Source organism: Hylaeus anthracinus, unplaced genomic scaffold (genome assembly GCF_026225885.1).
Source record: "Hylaeus anthracinus isolate JK02 unplaced genomic scaffold, UHH_iyHylAnth1.0_haploid 4, whole genome shotgun sequence".
NCBI lineage: Eukaryota > Metazoa > Arthropoda > Insecta > Hymenoptera > Colletidae > Hylaeus > Hylaeus anthracinus.
Genome location: NW_026535289.1, coordinates 1,306,657 through 1,324,286, shown reverse-complemented (window position 1 = coordinate 1,324,286; position 17,630 = coordinate 1,306,657). Strand labels below are relative to the sequence as shown.

The 17,630-nt window shown below is 36.2% G+C and overlaps 3 protein-coding genes across 4 annotated transcripts in view; 1 reads left to right on the top strand and 2 right to left on the bottom strand.

Moving 5' to 3' along the window:
- LOC128895098 (DBF4-type zinc finger-containing protein 2 homolog) overlaps positions 1-2,028 on the bottom strand; it is a 58,637-nt gene extending 56,609 nt beyond the window's left edge. Inside the window, exon 1 of the mRNA XM_054157374.1 lies at positions 1,129-2,028. The gene's annotated coding sequence lies outside the window, so the exon portion shown is untranslated. The remainder of the gene's footprint in view (positions 1-1,128) is intronic.
- Positions 1-15,575, top strand: part of LOC128895093 (methylosome protein 50-like) — a 47,751-nt gene extending 32,176 nt beyond the window's left edge. The window contains exons 1-5 of one of the 2 annotated variants that reach the window (XM_054157365.1): positions 13,896-14,090; positions 14,176-14,512; positions 14,586-14,758; positions 14,872-15,064; positions 15,160-15,575. In XM_054157365.1, the coding sequence (XP_054013340.1) occupies positions 13,910-14,090; positions 14,176-14,512; positions 14,586-14,758; positions 14,872-15,064; positions 15,160-15,358 (1,083 nt within the window). In that variant the 5' untranslated portion in view covers positions 13,896-13,909 and the 3' untranslated portion in view covers positions 15,359-15,575. Of the gene's footprint in view, positions 1-13,895; positions 14,091-14,175; positions 14,513-14,585; positions 14,759-14,871; positions 15,065-15,159 lie in introns of those variants that run through there. The other variant, XM_054157366.1, reaches the window with a different exon arrangement.
- LOC128895100 (vesicle-associated membrane protein-associated protein B) lies at positions 8,873-12,606 on the bottom strand. The gene is made up of 6 exons (XM_054157381.1): positions 12,295-12,606; positions 11,154-11,309; positions 10,917-11,023; positions 10,626-10,793; positions 10,438-10,539; positions 8,873-10,325 (listed from the first exon to the last, which is right to left on the bottom strand). The coding sequence occupies exons 1-6, from the start codon at positions 12,350-12,352 to the stop codon at positions 10,152-10,154; spliced, it is 765 nt and encodes a 254-aa protein (XP_054013356.1). The 5' UTR covers positions 12,353-12,606; the 3' UTR covers positions 8,873-10,151.
- Positions 15,576-17,630: the final 2,055 nt, after the last annotated feature.

Sequence of the window (17,630 nt, the reverse complement as noted above, 5' to 3'; positions counted from 1 at the left end):
TTAATTTTCATTAATTAGAACCACCAAAGCGGACTCAATTGCGTTAACATTTTAGAATCTTTCAGCTTGACGTGACGTGGAATTTTATTCATAACTTCGAAGCAAATCGACCAGAACACTTAAAAATTTAACAAAATTTTGTACATAGATATATAAATAAACGTACAAAAATTTCAAAAGTGTAAGTCAAATACTTCATCTTCAAAAAAGTCATTAAAACTGTCTTAAAACTGATTCAAAAAAAGGAGCACTCCCTTAACCGAATGGAATTCTGCCTATCTCTGTGCAAAACCGTGCGGAGTGGCAAAAGGGTTGAAGTGTGCATACAGCGTTCGCCACCCAACGAAACAGCCGGAACAGGGCTCAGATTCGCCAGCCCCGTCAGCGTATAGATCCGCTCGAGGTTCGAAATCGCGCGATCGTCGACGAAACCGAGTCGCACTGGTGGTATCAAGCGAGGTTCGTCGATGGTATTCGCTCGACCCAGGAACGCGGGGGCCGTGTTCGTTCCTAGGCCGATCTTGTCGAGCGCCGCGAGTGCCGTCGTCTTGTATTATCGATTGACGGAGGTTATGTGGAGTCGAGTTGCCGGGGCACGACGATCGCGTAGAATGGAAACGAGAAATCCTATATTCCGATCGGATTCGTCGCGTCTACAGAAAAGAACCCTCCCCCGGATCAAACGGTAGCGCGCACTGGGTTGACCAGAATGCATGTACATCGTCGAGTAATATCGTCAACGACCTATACCGTCTCTGACCCAATACCGCGCGTCACGGAATGCCTTTTTTCTTCTGCAGAATGCACGCAACACCAAAGAACGAAGATGATTCTTTCGCGAGGGTTCGCACGTCTTCCTGTCCTTTACGCTTCCTTCGCCATCCCCCTCCCGCCCTCTTTGGTACGTATAGCATTTAGCGCCGTCTCCGTCGCTCTCTCACCCTTTCTTTCTCGATCTCTCTTCCATCCGCATACCGTTTCTACTATGTCCCTCTTTCTCGCGCTATTCTTCAGCGAAAGCATTTCGCACCCCCCTTGCGACAAAGACGAGCGCGGAGGAATAGATCGGGGCCGAACTCAATGGGGTTGGGCCGTCCAACGTTATTAAAATGTAGAAAACTCACTCACCCCTTGGAAGGCGGGTTAGACCGTACGGCGTGTCGAGCTGGAAGCCTGATTGACAGCGAGAAGAGTGGTCATGCCCGTGGCATCGAAAACGGCAGTATCAGGTGTGGCGGGACTGGCTGTGGCAGTCGCGGCAGCGTTGACGGTGGTGGTGGCGGTGGTGACGGCAGCGATAGTAACGGCAGCGGTGGCGGTGGCGGTGACGATGACGACGGTGACGGCGACGGCAGCGGCTACGACGACGTCGTGGACGTTGTACGCGGACGCGGCACTGACAGCAATAATAGCGTTAGCAACCAAGTCACTTTTCTCCTCGGTACGATCCGGGGACACCATCTCCTTGCTCGTCCGATCGCGTGCACAACCGACGACGATGCCGACGCCCGCACTGGCCACGACGCACTGTGGTCGCGCTACCACGAGTACCATCGTCGTTGTCTCATCGTCGTCGCCGTGTCTGCGCTGACACACCGTTAAGGGAGAATCAACCGAGATGAACCAAAACGGGGACGTGTTCCGTTCCAATCCAAGTCCGGCTCGGTCCGGGACTAACAGTGGACTCGAAGAAGGCGGTGGTCGTCCCCCGATCGACTGCACGACACCGATGCTCGATGGCAGGAGACGCCCCAACGCGGGGCACCTAGTTCGACGTATGCCGAGCAACGGCTCACCCTGCGATCCGTCTGTGCTCGGCCCGACTCGCGCAGTACCGTAACCACCACGGGTGCTTCCCTACCCAGGCTCCCCTCAGCCACCCCTACTCCGTTTCGACAACCCCTACCTCGATCCCTTAGGCACCTAACACAACAGCATTCGCGATATCGTCCTTGCTCTTCGCTGAAGCTGTTATTCCAGTGTTCCATCGTCATTTCTGACGTCAGTCTCACGTCTGAGTCAGAATCTCAAAGTCACAGTCACAGTCAGAGTCTAAGAGTCAGAGTTAGAGTCAGAGTCAGATTCTCAGGGTCAGAGTCATAAAGTAACCGACATGAGTTTTATTTATACGGGAGCAAAGTCATATAACTTGATTGTTACACCTTATGTTCCAGTCTTGCACTTGTTCGTATTTCACATTCATTCAATTCTTGCTTAAAATTACTTTTCATTTGCTTATATACCCGTACTGTAGCTGCAATCAAACATACCTACAGCCCCTGAGGGATGAAATATAGTATGATTAATTTGGAAGCGATTTAACACTTGAACCGAGGGTTAGTAGCGATTTTTATCTCTAGGAAAAGTCGATCAACTCCTGATTTCAAAATTATATTTTTATTTTATCACACAAGTGGAGTTGTACAAAAATAATGGCACATCGTTAATACAAGTTCAATTTAATTTAGTTTATCTGACTCTTTCTCGCATTATGTTCCTGTACTTTATCTATTCGTTTCTTTTCTTAAAATTATAACTCATATTTATAACTTTCGTTTGCATTTATAGCTCTTTTTTTTATAAAATTCTAAAAATGATTACAAACCTCGAAAGAAGAAAACGTTCAACGTTTGTTAAAATCTCCCAAAACGATGTATTACAATTTTATCGTGTAATTGAGATTTCAATTTTGATTAAATAAATAAAGCATCAAAAATTGATTATCTTTTCAAAATTCTGTAGATTCTGTAGATGAAGTACACTCGTTGGTAGCATGTAATCCCAAATAAAATCAAAATGTAATCTGGTATAAGCATTTAACTCTGCTTTATTAAACGTTTCGATCTCACTGTCCGAATCCTTTTCGGTAAATAGTGATATTAAACAAAATATGAACCTACAATAATTGAGAAAATGTTATAATATATTGTCTTAGCGTAAATATCGAACACCAAAGACGGTACAAACGAATAAAACAAAATGTTAGTTAATTGGCAGATTATAGTAAACTTTGCTTACTATATGAAAATATTCAAACGACATCAAAACATATTTAAATCAAATTTGTACTCAAAAGGATCCAAAGAATGAGATCAAAACGTTTAATAAACAGAATTAAATAAATGCTTCTAACAAGACTATTTTGATTTTAACTTGTCTAACTTCTATCCATTGTACAACACTTTACATACAGTGGGTGTAGAATGTATTCGTACACCGATCAATTTCCCAAAAAACTTTTTTATGAAATTGTAGTTTCTTAACTTCTTTTTTTATAATCAATGATATTTTACATATTCTCGGAAATCTCTAAGATAGATATAGTCCAAACAATGCTAACTAGTTAATATAATTTGTGAAATTAACAAAAAAGGTGCGAAAATAGGGTAAAAGTATAGAAGCAATAAGTATTTGTACGATACTGATGACGAACCATTTACAATAGAGTTTGTAAAGTAAACATATTAGTTTATTGCTCCGTACGAATTAGAAAACATAAAATTTCCAGTAAAGTACTTTTAAAAATGGCTCTAATAGAGTAATTGAAGAAGATCCCACTTCGAATAACTAATAATTTAGTTAATTTAATGCTTAGAAGAGTTACAATAATTATGGAATCGAAAGGAAATCCCACGAAGGAAGTATTATATACTTATAAATTAATGTAAATTTCTTTTTTTTTAATCATGTTTTAAAAATTAAACAGTTGTGCGAATATTTATTGCTTCAATATTTCTACCAATTAATTGTTTTGTTTTTTTTTGTTAATTTCATAACTTACATAAATAGCTATTTTTTTTTTACTCTATCTATTCTACAGTTTAGTAAACTTAAAAGTTAAACCTAAAAGTTTCTTTCGCTTTATTAATAAGTAATACATGCACAATATTTTATGTTTTATGTTACATTACTGAATTGTGCACGATTCATTTTGCTCCATTATTGTTACACCATGAATATCTATGAAATTAGATTGTCTATTTATATAAATACGTCCGCATAAAATAATTGAGTGTAACTCGCGAAAGAAACTTTCGGGACAACCTAATAGAATGTCATCGTTTATAAAAAATAAGTTAATAAATTACAATTTTACATAGTTTTTTTGGAAATTGATCGATGTACGAATACTTTCTACACCCGCTGTAGATGAGAATTTCGCAAATCTTTGATTCAGGATTCCCATTCTTCGAAGACACCGCCGAAACCCCTTGTAGCGAAACGCCAACGCGCTAGTGTGCCGCAACCCTTACTTTGCTCTACCCCTCGATCATCGCACCGCCGAGCCTCGGGACGGCCACTTAACCGCGAAATTTCGAAGAAACCCCTGTCGAAGGTTTCTTCTACCCAACAAACGACTTCGTCTCCCCCTATCCAACCCCCCAATCGAATCTAAGCACTCCCTTACACTCTTCCACCGATCTAGCTTGAATCTTCCAAACGACTCATCCGAACGATCGCTCAAAGATTCCGAACGGATATAGGTTGATCGATGCTTCGCGCCCGTATCTATGCGCAGTGTTTTCGAATTTAGTATGCACGCCTGGAAAATTTCAATTGGCGAATCGAAGGGACCTGTGCTCGACGAGCGGGTAGGTGGTGAAACGGTTTAATGAGTTGCGTGTTTAGGAAGTCAGGGTTGCGAGTCGAAACGCGTCGGATAGGTGGGCCTCGGTAACGGGGGCAAACGTATGGAATTGTTTTAGTTGCGGGCACCAGGAGCCCTTTGGGGTGACCTGAAGCCGTCGGGCACTCGGCGGCAAAGCGGGGGGTTAAGGAAGCCCTTGAAATCAATAGCCAGTCGCTACTGCCGCCGCCACCCTGATCAGGCTGCTCTGCGCTGTATCCGCCGCTCCACTCTCAGCCATCCCAACCCTTCCTCTTCCCCGATCCTGATTTATCCGCACCACCACTACCTGACCAACTTCTATCCGACTTTAGTTCGCAGTCGAACGTCTCGGTACGAGTATCGTTCGACGAGCTTCGTCGAACCCAGTCACGTGTCTGTGAAAGAACTGAATTTTATCTGGGAATGAAAACATCCGTTCACGGCCACCCCCTAATGCGGTCGATTTATCGCAACGTTCTCCGCCTAAACGTTTCGCGATCCTCTATGTACTAATGAATGAAAAGTATTTTGTCCGAGAACCATGTCGAGTAAATGGCGAACGTAGGAGTGAGAAGAAACTTCGTTATTTAGAAGACAATGTTTATCGGCAAAGACACTTGCCGAGCGCAAGCGGTAATAGAGAGGGAGCGATAGAAATATTTCGGTTTCCTTGGGGTAAATATGTAGGAAGAAATTTTTCCTGAGAATTATGGTCGAGGAAATGTCGCAATATGAAAGTGAGAGGAAATTTAGTTTGAGAGAATATTTTTTTAACAAAATTGCTTGGAAGGTGCGGGAAGTAGTAGGGACAAATGAAATGATACTCGATATTGTTATGAAATAAAAAAATATATACGCATTACATTAAGGTTTGTCTATCACAAAATAGAACAGGAAATTGACTTGTACGATAATACATTGTGTGAATTCATCATGTATGAGCACTATTTCTTAAATGAAATTAGAATTGATGCTTGTACGATTCGAAAACTTAAATTAAAGAATCAGGTAGTAGGTACAAAAATTATTATTTTGTGCTTCATTATTTCTTATTAAATTAAAAAGGGAGGTAATCAATACAAGCATTATTATTCGTATAAATTAATATTATTCTAAATAATAATACTTCAATTCAAATTCAATGAAGCCACACAATGTATAATCGTACATGTAATGAATACTGATAATTTACAAATGAATCAATTAATTATCATCGATTAATATGTTTATAGTCTTTTACTTCATAACTACTTTAACTATCATTTTGTTATCCCTATTACTCCCTGTACTATTCAAACAATTTTGTTAATAAATACTTTCTCAAATTAATTTCTCCTCACTTCCATATACCATTTCCACGACATACTTTGTAGAAAAATACTTGTTCTATTTTCCGGCGAGGAATCGAAATATTTAACATTCAAATTTAAACATCGTACGAACATTTGAACAAGGAACATATAACAAATTTAAATAATCATTCGCTGATTCTTTTTATTCTTAAATAAATTAAAATTCTTATTGAATTAAGCTTCGGTGTTTATTGAAACTCGATGTTTTTTTCAATTCATGCGGAACAAAATTTATGAGTAAAAAATAAACAATTGTCGTCAATAATTACGGCCATTTTGTTCGCCAAGTATAATTAATTTAATGGTTGAACGGGACATGAGTAACTACACATATTTTTCTTTTGGGTAGTCAAGTAATCCCTACGATTATTATTCAATTATAAATATCCATACTTCCCCGGATACGATGTATCAGGGTGCGCAACTCTTGCTATTTAGAATCGTATGATAGATTACCCTTGTTGGGCGTCTTATAGATGCACTGGATGGTTTCAAGGAAGAAAATATTATTAGCCTCTACGTGACGCATGAAGGGAATGATGAAGAATAGAAATACGAATGTTAGATATTTTCACTCGCGCGAGTCCTTTATCTAAAAATTGATATCAATTACTTCTTATGAATATCAAGAATATTTATTTATATCACTAAATTATGGCCTACAAACAAAAATTATTCGAGGTACTGATTAAAATGTCGTCTTCTTTGTAAAAATACATTCGACATATTTATAACCTGTACAAGCTATGCGTAACATTCTCGGGTGAAATCTTCAATATATAATTATCTTTAATAATAATAACGATTTTAAAACTAATATAATGTTAATATACTTATGTAATTAGCCACACGTAAGCTTTGTTTTCCACCTACGTAATATATATTTAATATTAATTTTTAGTGATCATAAATATTATAATTTCTCTAACTCCTATCATTTACCAATCTTCGTTATTATAAGAAATTACATACTGAAGAGGAAACGTATATGTATAGCTTGTAATGATTATAAATATATAATATTTAATTTACTCGAAATTTTGAAATAAAAAAATATATACGCATTACATTAAGGTTTGTCTGTCACAAAATAGAACAGGAAATTGACTTGTACGATAATACATTGTGTGAATTCATGAATTGTGTGAATTTGAGTTTTGCTAAAGTATTATTGTATGAGGAATACATGTTTGAGACAAATCGCATAGATAAATGATTATGGATACAACAATTGGTACTCTTCTTCGTTCCACGGGATATCCCTGTCTGACCCACTTTACAGCCACGCAGAGAGAAAGTGCGCGAGTGCATATGCACCGGAGAAGGTAGTCTGATTATAAGTTGACCTACACTACTTTGATTCGCGTATTCATTTTTCAGGAATGAAAAGTTGAAAATTCATCGGTAAATTTATCTCGCAACATCCAATCGATTGGTGGCTATATTTACGTCGGTCTAATATTATGCGATGGCGAGTAACCTTCGTAGTAATTGATTGATGATATTTAAAGTACAGGTATCACTCCGTGTTAACGTTGTTCCGCAATTTTTATTTCACGTATGTAGTAAGAAAGTTGAATACTACATGTATATACATGCACATATATATGCATATACATATACAATATATATACATATACATATTTAGAACAATTATTTTGTAATGCATTTGCTAATACGTATTCATTATAGTATTCATATAACTGCGACCCCTCTACAACTTTTGTATATTTAATCATACTTCTTTGTTTGTTCCTGTTTTTTATTTACATAATGGCAATCTCTTCATTCCGTTTTGTGAACTGCGTGAACGATATTTAATCCTAAATAATTACATTTCTCTTCGGAGCATTTGTAATGTATAATAACGTAGAGACACTTCCCAATGATGAAAGAATTCGAATGGTAAGGGAATATAATTGCGTGAAAAAATCTCGCTAGAATCTATTGGTGGACGAAATAATTTCGTTTTAATGCTTGCTTTATTGGCGAACTTTTAATAGGAACCTAGGAAGTTTCTTTGCTTGAGAAGTTCTATATTTATCTACCGAAGAATTCTCAAACCATTTCCCTAACGTGCCTCTCGTAATCACACGAAAAGAAGCAATTTATACTTGCACCTTAGACATACATAGCACAGTTATTCGTTCAGTTTATTTATTTTACAAACACGCGATATGGAGAGATTCCAATCGGATACACTTTATAATTAGTAAAGATATGTAAAACGATGAAATGCTTTAATAACTTTAATCGCGGGAAAAAAATGGATGCGTTATGCGACGTTCGTATCACGCAACATTGTACGAGGATCATCATTCTACTAGATACTGATAACTTATTGGACATTCACTTTGAAATACGATTGTAAAATACAACATTTAAAGAGAACTCGATACACCTCGATCAGAACCTCGAAGAATGATGAAACATATCTAACGATATAAAATCGATATTCAATACGTGTATTCAAATATATAAATAACTTCGGAATGATAAACAGTACAATTTGTAAACGAGAAATGTTTACACATTTTTTTACATTTGACGTTTTAATGATAGCTCACATTTGTGTATACTACGGTAACTTAATTTTCCTTTTTTTATTATCGGAAGGAGCCAGAGAAGGCATACAGGGTGAGGACATATTAGAACAATGAAACGTCAGTGAAGCACGAGTAAGTTATATTGCTGCCTCTATTTCTAAGGCACAGATATATGAATGTTTATGTATGCATAATAACTATGATGTGACAATCTACAAACTGCTTGCCCCTATGCATACACATTGATCAAATTTGAACGGTCTCGTAATCGATGAATTTTCAAGCGGTATCCATATATACCATGCACCACTTCGGTTAGTTAAACGTGATTAGTGTCAGAAAGGTACAAAATATAAGACTTCCGCTGTGTGACATCTGAGATATCTTTATTTTAAATTTTTATAAGACAAACATAAAGAAATAAAAATTACACTGAAGCGTCAAAAAATTTAATGCATTAAATTCCTTATATCATGTTCCTTATATCATAATCATATATCATAAATCATTGCTGATGGATAGAGCCAGCGTATCCAATTTCTGAGTCACGAACCACTACTAATCAGCCAGACCCCCCCCCCTCCCCCTCTTAACTATACGTTAGATATTAATACATTATCTTAAATTGGATACATTATGTACAATCTTATATTGTTGTGATTGTTAATTACGTTTTAGAATGTCAAATCAAAAATTCATCTTTGTTTTTTGTTCTTTTTTTATGAAAAGATTCGTAAGAGTTATATTTTAATTAATTTCGTAATTCCGTACATAATTTACTTAGTGGCAACATGGTTTCAAAGACACAGCCGCAAGCAAGTTTGTAAAGCGAAAATCCTTTTATAAGAAATAGGAAAACAGAAAAATGTAAACTGAATGATTAACGATTCATTATAATGCACGATTTGTTATTTAAATGAGTAAAGTCACGCAATGAATAACGATAACAAGATTCATCGTAAATTTCTGCACCCATACTGCAGCGTGAGTGATTTATTTCTTAAAAAAGGATTTAATGTTCTGTCGCTTTACTAAAGTATAAGCACACTCTTGCAGCGAATATTCTATTATTTTAAACCACTACCTGTTCACGTTTATAGTATTTATCATGAACAACCGCGTAATACGATGACTGATTTTGACCTTTGCGATCAGTAAGTGGTATATGGTATAAGCCGGGTGTAGAAAGTTTACTTCTCAAGATATATGTCTGTCCAACTCGCGCATGAGGAGATTGCTCCTCAAGAAATTGGAAAGATAAGATATTTGTGGCTTTCACGGCCCGGTTCCTCAGGATTAATACTAACCGAGACTTCCGGGTATAAGCCGTATTCCTGAAATAAAATACTCCTGACATTTCAGCAGTATTGCAGCTACTTGTAGCACTAATATACTCCTGAAGAAGCTGCCTAGAATGTTGACAAAGCATCAAGGTATCTTATCCACAGGACACAGCTTACACCCGGAAGTTTTAATTGGTTTGTACCATACAGAAGACTAGAGTCAAACTAGAGTTGATATGAATTGGAAAGATGTATATCTTCAGAAGAAAACTTTCCGCACGCGACTAATAGCAGGGGGAGCAGGCTAAGAAACACAGGGGAAGAGAGGATGTGCCAAGTTATGCGGTAGAGTAATGGCTGCTCAGAACATTTTTCCCAATAAGTATCCCACTATGACCATGGCAATGGCGACGGCAACGAGGACGTTGGTAGAGTTTGGGACTAATTGGCTAATGTTTTGCGAGGTCAAACCTCTAGCTGCAGCTAAGGTAGCATCATTACCCAATGCCGCGTTTTTTAATTTCAATAAGTCCTCCTATAAATACAAAGTATTTCTCTATGTATTTATTACTATATATTCTCGTTAAATATATTTTTTTATTTTATATATTATAATCATCTAATCTATAAATTCCTTAATTTGTTACCTTTAATTGAAGGTTTTCCTGCCTAAGAGTGCTCTCTTCTACCCTAAGCTGATTGACTTCTTGTGCTGCTTTTAATAATTTCTCTTCCACTTCTCCAAGAACCTAATTAAGTAGCAATATTATAACATTAGTTATATAATCGATCAATCATTAAAAATAAACAGCACAAATTGCATACTAATTGTTACCTTTGGCGATGACTTTACAGAATCACCAACTCCTTTATTTTTGCCATTATTTGTGTTTACTTCTGATTTAGGTGCAGTAGGTTTAGCTGGCATAGGATAAGTTATAGGATTTTCAAATACACATTTTAATTTAGATTCCATTACCTGCTCCGGATTTAGGTCACTCCACTTTAAAATAAAATTGAAAATCACAATTGGTAAAAGGTTAAGATTAAAAGAAATAACTACAGAAAAGCTGGTAATGAAAAATCTTAATCATGTGACAAGTGCAATTCTCAAGCTTTTACGTACCACACCAACACTATCTTCATCATCGTCATCTGGAACTATTACAGCTTGCACCATAAATTTATGTTTATTTTTTTCTGCTGGGTCAAAATCAAATGGCTGAAGTGACACTAAAAAATAGAATACTTAATGTATCAACAGTTCCTGTCTATAAGAAAGTCTTCACAGATTTGCATTACTAACTTTTACAAATCAACTATAAACTATAAGACTATAGTAGATTTAATGTTTTAAACTAACCAGCTATTTGAGTGGATTTCTTTGGCTTGATGTGTCCACAATTTGGACGTACACAGTACCTCTTTGGAGCAGTTGTTTTGATTTTAAAGTAAACTTTGTCATTCGTTGGATTAGTTAATGATATATAAGATGTGACTGACGTTCCTGTGAACGGGCCTGTAATACAGTATACAATTCATTTATATTAACTTGATTAGTTCTATCTTTCATTTGTTCAATCAAAACAATATATATAATCTAAATGCTTAGCTTATGACATAAACATGATAAATGTCATGATATAATACTCTTATAAATTGAAAATTGAATAACGTAAGATAAAGTGCAATAGAAAAAATAAACCATAAACATAAATACTTGTATACATAAGAAAATATATCTTATAGTTACAAATGAAACTGTTTACTTCCTTTGTAGCCATATACTGTTTAAGGCACTCAAATATGACAAATTACTCAGATTAAATAATATTTAATCCATGCTGAATATGCAGTGGAAACTTTTCTTATATAATCTCTAGTAAATTGTCGTTGCACAAATAGTAAACTATAAAAAACCTCGCAAAAAACAATAAAGAGGTGTTCTCTGACGTTCAAACAAGTACCGACATGCAACATTCATCGTGGACACGATTTAAAAAGTATATATTTCGTAAAAAATTCTCGAGAAGATAAAAACAGAGAAAAGGTAACACGCGTCACAAGCATATTCGTGTACATACGAAAATTAAATGTATACGATACAACTCGTTGAATATGTGTCTGTATATCTTGTAGTGGAACAAGGGAGTAAGAGGGGAGAGAGTGAGAATTCATTCGTGACTGTACTTAGCTTTAGCAGCGAATGACGTACAATGAATGGGATTAGATACGACCATACGATCGAGGAGGCCAACGATGTTCACTAGATCATTGTATATAATCCTATTTAGTGGCAAGTGAGAATTCAAGAAAATTGGCGAACGAAGTAAACCTTACGTCATCTTGACAACGTAGCGCACCGTGTGCAGCTCATGATAACGAACTAACAATGTCCCTGCCCTGTCACGGATCGAGAGAAACTCAAAAGGGAAATAGAGGAATGGAGCGAAAAGATCCGAAGAAAATGCGCACTAAAGGATGATTCGTCGTTTTGAGCGTACCCATGAACCGTAGTTCGCTTTCCGGTTCGATAATTAAAACTTGCTCTGGCTTCACCATTCTGCTTGGCAGTCGACCGAATCCCACGGACGATTAGCCGCAACACCTTTCGAGTGCGTGAATAACGCTACGAGACCACGTCTTGACAGGTTAATTAACGCTCGTTGTGATTTTGTAAAGCGGCACCGCCGTGTCTCTCGCACTCGCTACTTTCCGGGATTCCGTTGGACTAATTCTGATTTTTGTTCTGAATCAAATACGCATGCGTCACGACGGAAATTATCAGGAGTATAGCCGTTACGTCACGGACAGACGTTACCGCGGTAATCATGTTCGCTACTTCTGCACATCCCAAAACTTTGCACGCCAAGGTAAAAGACACGCGATGCAAAAGGTAGAATCGTAAGAGATCTATGCTCTCCGTTTCCTCGCTAAACCACCAGAGGGAACTTGCGAATTTTCTTTCTCGCTAGTTTATAAGCGACTTTAGAACATTTTCCAAAGAAGGAAAAGAGACAAACATATCGGCAAACTTCAGATTTATTCGAAGCCTAGGGTTTTGCCCATCACTGTTGAGAGCCATCGATTTCATTCAGTGATGGGCAAAACCCTAGGCTTCGAATAAATCTGAAGTTTGCCGATATGTTTGTCTCCTTTCCTCTTTTAAAAATTTTCCAAAGAAGGAAACGAGACAAATATATCGGCAAACTTCAGATTCATTCGAAGTCTAGGGTTTTGCCCATCTCTGGGCTCTGGGTCCTGCGCACCCATAAGGAGTTCATAACTGTGTAGTGTAGAAGTGTTATCAAAATCCCGAGCTTGAAGTTATGAATATTTCTACCACTCGCGGTGCAAGTGAGCACAGTCTACGATATATATATGTCATATATGCATGATAGTATATACACATATGACATATATACAGAGTGTCCCAAAAATGTTGTAACACATTGAAAGGGGTGGTTCAGGAGGTGATTTCAAACAACTTTTTCCTTAGCAAAAATGTCCGAGGCTTCGTTAAGGAGATATTAAGCGAAAACCCCGACCAATCAGAGCGCGAGTATACCGGTTGAGCGTAAGCTACACGATAGGCGGCCGCGCTCATACGCTACTGCGGCCGCTCCAACAGTATACGCGCGCTCTGATTGGTCAGTGTTTTCCGTTAATATCTCCTCAACGAAGCCTCGGACAACATTTTCGCTAAGGAAAAAGTTGTTTGAAATCACCTCCCGAACCACCCCGTCCAAGGTGTTACAGTCTTATACAGGCTTATACAGTCTTCATGTATCTCAGACATTAGAGGCCGTTACTAAATCTTTGCAGTCGACGCAGGCGTACATTTCCATAATTTTGTATTTGCTAGTTGGTAAAAAAAAGAGAAACATCGGAAAAATTGTGTAAAGCGCAACAATATTTGCATTGTAATAATATGAAATAGAATATTTTTCTAAATAGTTTCATATATCATATAAACAATTTCCAAACAATGACAAACTGGTTTTCAAATAACAATAGGTTTCCTTCTCATTCGTTTAGTACCGATTTTTGCCGTTCATGACGCTATCCAGCATTCTAGTAGAATTTAGGGAAATACATGTCTATGTTATTCTCTATTTTATGGTCTGTTTCAAATTTGTATTTTTTGACGTGTTTGAGCAAATACTGCTAAAAAAAGATTCAAATATCATGGAGAGTTTGAGAGATCCCAATTTAAATTCCAACGTTTATAGGAATATGACAGCAACTGATAGACCACCTGTTACTGATAAACATTTGCAATTTATTTTGATTTATAATGGTAACATTACATAGGTTAAACCTTTTATACTCTTCATATACTTCAATTTACATGTGGAAACGTTACCGTGTTTATTTATTTACAGAAAGAAGTGCCATTCTTGGAGGTAGTAATATGGCAGATCGGTATTGGAGTGGTACTGTCTGGTATTACAATGATTTTTCAGATTTTGATATAGACAAGGCTTTTGTTGCTACAAAATTAGAAAGTGGTGTTTGCGATGGTGCTTTTTTGGAACATAATAAATTTGTAATTTCTGAAGACACTGGAGGCTTGCAAGTACTCTGTTTAGCAGAAGTCCCTGATACACATTTACAGGAAATACAAAGTTTGGGATATGCTTGTTTACATGATAGCAGTCTTGTAACTCTTTCTGTATTTCATGATAACGAACATTTAGTTACGGGTGACTTGGATTCATGGTAAGTTATTTAAAATGCTTTGTATTAATAAAAACATTTAAACTATCCAATATAGAACTTAATTATCTTGTAGCATAAAGGTATGGAATATAGCAGAATTAATTGCAATGCATTCGTATCATTATGCTCATCAAAATGCAGTTACTTCCATTGATGTACAACCTAGGAGTAATTCAATATTTGTCTCAACATCATTAGATTGTGAAGCCTTAATGTGGGATATAAGACAGGCAAAACCAGCACTAAGTATGTACTAAAGTACAGTAATATAATTATAAACAGGCAATAATATATAGCCTAGTGTTTATATAATTATTAATTATTTACATAATTAAAATATATTTCATTTTCTTTTTAAGGTATTCTAAAAAAAGATGTTGGCTTGACAGCTGTAAATTGGAATTCCATTTTAGACCATATTATAGCAATAGGTTCCGATAATGGGGATATTTCGTTACTTGATGTTAGAAAACCACATGCTCCAGTATTACAGGAAGCATGTATATTTCCCAGATCAATACAAAAACTCTTATTCAATCCAAATCCAGAAAGGTAATATGAATAAATCAATAAAAAATATAAATTAAACAAATATTGATACATAAACAGTGCAAAAACACTATATATACTATTGTATTATACCTTAGATCAGAAGAATTAGCTGGTTGCTGCGATGACACCCTTGTGCAAGTACTTGACATAAAAAACAATTTCTCATCAGTGTATAAAAATGAAGATCACACTGATTTTGTTCGTGGGCTTTCATGGTACAAAGATAAATTATTTTCTTGTTCTTGGGATAGTACAGTGCTTAAACATACAATACATACCTGTAATAGTCATTAATGTTTATTTATAAATTTTTAATTGAAATTATGTCTCATTTGTATACTATTAATTATTTTATGTTAGTTTTGCTCTGTACGACCAATTATTCTGAATACTTTTCCTATTTATATTTCTGTTTATTATTTACGTTATGTAATTATTCTCTATATTAGGAAGATGTATATTATTATTTTTTTTAAGATAATAAAAGATTCAAACATTTAAGAATAAAATATGTTAAGTGAGGTATCAAGTACAAATAGCCATTGCACTATTCAAACTATTTGTTTACTCTTAAATAGTAATTGAGTGATATTAGCTCTTTATGGACGGATAGGGTTTATGTTCCATGATTTTCAGGCTCTTGTGAAATAACACTAATCTATCAATTAGGGATTTTATTAGATGTAATCATTTATACCGTTTGGAATTGAAATAAACAAAACCAAGTGTTGCTAGGGAAACCAATATAACAACACATGTTCTCCGATTTTCCAACCTCTTAACTAGTATCGCGTTGCTCCACGTTTCTTGAAAACAAATTTTAAGTAATACCATTGTATTCCTACTTTAGGAAGTAGATTTGTATCCCTATAAAAAACTTCAAAAAAGTAAAAAAATTACGCCAAGTACATGAAAAAGTGGAGGACTTAAGGGTGCGCAGGAGACAAACTGGCGCCACCAACGGAAAGTAGGTGAACTACTAGATAGTTTTTCCCGTTTTTCAGGCACAATAATGAAAAAAACATATCATAATTATGCATTTCGTAATCAGGGGAAGTAAATCTATCGTCTCGTCAAGCGTTTTTGGAAAAAATTGAAAAAAAAAAATTTCTTGTCTTTGAACGTATTTTTAGCAAGTTTCAAAAGCGAAATTGCAAAATGTGTAACTGTCCCCGCAACGGTATTTTACAAGGAACAGTTTAAAAAAAAAATCAGCCGGGAAGGTCGCTTCCTCGCCTCATAAAATTACAATGGTGTTGTCGTTATGAAATCGAGAAGACTGATGCGCTTGCACAATGGCTTGAGTTTCACGCTCTCCACCACAGTACACCACAGCGCTGGTGTCGCTCTCCTGCTGCTGGTGTGCCGATAATCTAAAAATGCCTTTCAGCATGGTTCAGTACCGTACTAAGAGTACGAAGCGCCCGAGCTTATATATTTTACTTTTGCATATGTATATGTATTCAATATTATATTGTTAAGAAACGTCATGTATATGTTAAGGTTGTTTATACTGCATTGCAATTAATTGATACAGAATAGTCTGTTACGATAATTTCAAAGTAGTAAATAATAAACAACTGATATGATATTTGTAATATGGTACGAACATAATAAAGTACTAATTGTTATTTGTGGAATGTAATGATAGTATGCAATATAAAAAATATTGTATAATAAAAAAGGTAAAACATTTATGAACATTATTTTTGAATATACGTAATTACATAAGAGAAAGCACACTAACAAAGGGCAGGCACGGATGTTGCAATCGCTTTTGCAACGACACCCTATGGGGGTCATAGTACGCATGTAGTACTGCAAAACCATTTTGGCTTTTTTCAGAATGGGTGTTTGTTTTCGATGTACAATAAAAGCATCTAGCAAGGTTCATTGAATACATTGGTAGAGTATTAGGTTGTAACGCTGCTTGACCCCGGGTACGAATCCCAATTGATGTATTTTTTTTTCATTTCAATTTTTTATCAGAAATGTACTTTTTGGATATCGTGTACTATATACTGCATATTATATATTACTTTACGCATATTTTAAGGTTAAAATTAATTTTTTAACGTAACATATCATGCCGGAATACTTACTTGCTGTAGGTGAGTAAGTCTTTACAACGATTTTTATGTTTGGTCGTAAGTTTATTTCGTTTTATCGTGACAGTCACATGAAGGAAGGTTTGAAAGTTTGAAAATGAATAGTGATTCTGTGCGTGCAAGTTGTTCTGAAGAAATAGTCATCGATAGCACAGAATCCAAGCGTAAAGAGGACAGAATGTGTGTAATTGTTTTCTCTTTCTCTGGCGTGTGTATTCTCCGGAATACTACTGTTAGTTGTACATATATACGTTCCATTCGTTCGATTTTACTAGTGTTAAAATGAGAAAGCATGTTATCTTCTATCATTCTCCAAAGTATAAACTGAACCCCCTGTTTTGTCTACGGGTTCCTCCTCGTCAAGCTCGAAAACGGTCAAGCCGAATATACCATACCCGTTTCGAAGTAAGTAACTCGCTGCTGTCGATCGAGTTATTTATTTCGAGACATTGCTATAC